At 54.9% G+C, this 3,458-nt stretch overlaps 1 protein-coding gene across 1 annotated transcript in view; it reads right to left on the minus strand.

Annotated features, from left to right (window-relative positions):
• The window catches only part of LOC103603846 (chromodomain-helicase-DNA-binding protein 5-like), a 23,104-nt gene that overhangs the window by 13,646 nt on the left and 6,000 nt on the right, over positions 1-3,458 (minus strand). The window contains exons 6-9 of the mRNA XM_008588436.1: positions 1,769-1,943; positions 1,170-1,262; positions 895-983; positions 509-642 (exon numbers count right to left, since the gene is read on the minus strand). Of these exons, the coding sequence (XP_008586658.1) occupies positions 509-642; positions 895-983; positions 1,170-1,262; positions 1,769-1,943 (491 nt within the window). The remainder of the gene's footprint in view (positions 1-508; positions 643-894; positions 984-1,169; positions 1,263-1,768; positions 1,944-3,458) is intronic.

Here is a 3,458-nt window from a genome sequence, read left to right on the forward strand (position 1 = left end):
GCCGTCTGCAAAGGTCTCCGCGCCGTCCGCCCCCGGCTCACACAGGTGCCGCATGAAGAGGGACACATAGGCTCTGGGGTGGGGGGGGACTGGGGCTCAGGGGGTGAGGGGCCGGCAAGGACCCTCTGAGAGTGCTGGCAGGACCCCAAGGGGGACCTCCTGGCTGGAATCATCATCTATCGCCTGTGTCCTAAACAGGCCTGCGGGGCCAGGCCCCGGGAAGGGACAGAGGGGGCTTCCCTGGTGGGGAACAGCCTAGAGCAGCCCTCGCCCCAGGTAACTCAGATCTTCCTTGCTGCTGTTAACACCAGCTGGTTTGGGCAGAAGCAGCCGTCAGTGTTTTCTGAAAATCAGCCCAGCTTGGCACAGGGACCCCAGCCACCCAAAGACCAGATGGTGGTCCAGACGCCCTTAGCCTGGCAGAGCAGAGACGCTACCCACTGTGCGGGCTCCCCAGCTAGAGCCTGCCCCACCTAGGGGCGGGAGGCCACCACCCCAGCCCCTTTACCTAAACTCCTTCTCGCTCTTCCCGCGGAGGTCCCGCACCAGCCAGTGGGAGTTGAAGGCGTCCTGGGGAGGCATGCCCCAGCGCATGATGGCATTCAGAAAGGCCTTCCGCTGCCGAGCGTTGAAGCCCAGCACCTGGGCAGGGCAGAGAGCAGTGCATGAGCCCAGGGCAGAGACAGCGTGCGAGCAGAGAGCACAGGGACGGGGGAGGAGAGAGAAGAGGAGGCAGGCAGGGAACTCCACCTGAGGCAGGACCCAGAGGGCAATGCCAGCCCCAGGGTCATCCCAGCCCCACCTCTACTTGGCCTGTGACCCTGGGCAAGTCTCCAGGCCCCAGGGGCAACAGGAAGGGGGACAGGGAGAGATGGGGGTGCAGGCGGGCCCCACCTCGATGTTGCCACCAACTCGAGCAAGAAGAGGTGGTAGGGGCTTGTCCCTGTCACTCTTCAGCTGCCTCCTGGATTGTCGCCGTCCACCTGGGGAGCAGCCCCCCACAACAACTCAGGTGGGAGTCCAGGGGTTCCTGACCCCCACCCATCTGCCAGCATGCCCCAGGACAGCGGGACCCCTCAGGACATCCTCCTGCAGAGGGACCCCAGGCTGACCCCACCCCCACCACCATCAGCTTCCCCGACACCCAGGTCACCAGCACTGAGACTCACTCTGCCCTTCCGGCCTCTCCTCAAAGTCCTCGTCCTCATCCTCGGAACCGATGGAATACTCAGACTGGTTGTCTGAGAGCTCGTCCTGCCACTCTGCAGGGGGCCAGGCAGTGGGAGACAGAGTGAGCTGCCGTGCAAGCAGGAGCCCACCGCCAAGCCCATGCATGCCCCAGCCCAGTAACGACAGTGACAATGACAACAGCCACCGGGTACTTCCTGTGAGCTCACTTAATAGTCCCGACAATGCCACACTACACAGTAAGGAGTTGTACTATTTTCCTCCCTCTTTTACAGAAAGGGAAACTGAGACTCAAGGAGGCTTGCCCGAGGTCACATCACTGCAGTGGTGAAGCCACTGGACCCACACGTATCTTGTTCCCTCAAACACCCAACATTCCTGCACCTTCCCCAACTCCCTCCTCTCCACGAAGCCTCCTCCAGCCACGTCCCGCTCAGGCCATCCAACACCGCTCTCCTGCCCCCACACCTCGCCCAGGGACTTCCTGCACAGGGAGTGCTCCCTGACCTGTGGGAACCCTGCCCACCCAAGGCCCTCTGCCTCCAGGACACAGTGCATCCCCCCAAGCCTCAGCACGCACCCTGGTCCTCCTGGGAGGCGTCGTTGTAGTTGACCTGTTTGCGGATGCGCTTGCCCTTGCCCAGGTTGCGGGCCAGGTCCTCCTGCTGCTGCTCGTAGTGGTGCCGGAGCAGCTTCTCCCAGTAGTCGGGGTCCACGTTCTCCTCCTGCTTGATAATCTCCCGCTCCACCTCCTCCTGGGGACCCAGGCCAGGGGCTCAGTGGGGCTGGGCCAGCAGGCGGTCCTCCCAGCCCTCTGGGAAGGCTCCTGCTCCCTCTACCACCCCTCACCTTCTCAGGGCTCAATGATTAATTGGAAGACCTGCCTACTCCAGGAAGCCTTCCTTGATTACCTCAGCCCCAGCTGTCCTTCCTCTCCCCTCCCAGCCCTCTCCTTGCCCCTGTTGTAATCATTCATTCACTTATTCATTCATTCATTCACTCCACAAGTACAAGGGATCTTCAAAAAGTTCGTGGAAAATGCATATTATAAAAAAACTATGCACGGACTTCAAATTTTTTTTGCGCCAAAATAAACTCCTACTAACTTGTTATAACATGTCTGAAGACGATCTAGTTTGAGGCATTAAGAACGATAAGACATCGTCTGAAAAGAGCCCCTATCAGAGCAACACAAATTCTGCTAAATTGAAGCAAGAACAAGCATCCAATTTATGGTGAAGCTTAGGTGGAAGAATGGTGACATCACTGATGCTTTGTGAAAAGTTTATGGGGACAATCAGCAGTTTACAAATGGCTAACTCGTTTTAAGAAGGGATGAGACAATGTTGAAGATGAAGCCCACGGCTGAAGATGAAGCCTGCAGCCACGTGCCCTAGTTGACGAGTACTGAGGATGAGCAGCAGAAACAGCCAGCACCACGGACATCTCAACTGGCTCAGCTCACACAATTCTCGCTGAAAAATTACAGTTGAGCAAACTTTCTGTTCGATGGACGTCAAAACTGTTGTGCCCAGATCAGCTGCACACAAGGGCACAGCTTTCAATGGAAACTTTATGTGGGTGTGTTTTTTTGCTTGTTGGTTGATTTTTGGTGGCTGGCTGGTACTTAATGGAAATTTTAAACAAGTAGGATCAAGGTCCTGAAGCTTCTCTTTGAAGAACTGTAACAGGAGATGACACGTGGTTTTACCAGTACAATCCTGAGGACAAAGCACAATCAAAGCCATGGCTACCAGGAGGTGGAAGTGGTCCAGTCAAAGCCAAAGCAGACAGGTCAGGAGCAAAGGTCATGGTGACAGTTTTGGGGGATGCTCAAGGCATTTTGCTTGTTGATGTTCTGAAGGACCAAAGAATGATAACATCTGATTATAACAAGTGTTTTGAGACCATGAGCCAAAGCTTTAGCTGAAAAACACCCTAGAAAGCTTCACCAGAGAGTCCTGCTCCACCACGACAACGCTCCTGCTCACTCCTCTCATCAAACATGGGAGATTTAGTGAGAGTATTGGTGGGAAATCACTAGGCATCCACCTTACAGTCCTGATCTGGCTCCTTCTGACTTCTTTTTGTTCCCTAATCTTAAAAAATCTTTAAAGGTTACCCATTTTTCTTCAGTTAATACTGCAAAAAAGACTGCATTGACATGGTTAAGTACCCAGGACCCTCAGTTCTTTAAGGATGCGCTAAACAGCTGGCATCATTGCTTACAAAAATGTCTAGAATTTGATGGAGCTTATGTTGAAAAATAA

This window comes from Galeopterus variegatus, unplaced genomic scaffold, assembly GCF_000696425.1.
Source record: "Galeopterus variegatus unplaced genomic scaffold, G_variegatus-3.0.2 Scaffold4824, whole genome shotgun sequence".
NCBI lineage: Eukaryota > Metazoa > Chordata > Mammalia > Dermoptera > Cynocephalidae > Galeopterus > Galeopterus variegatus.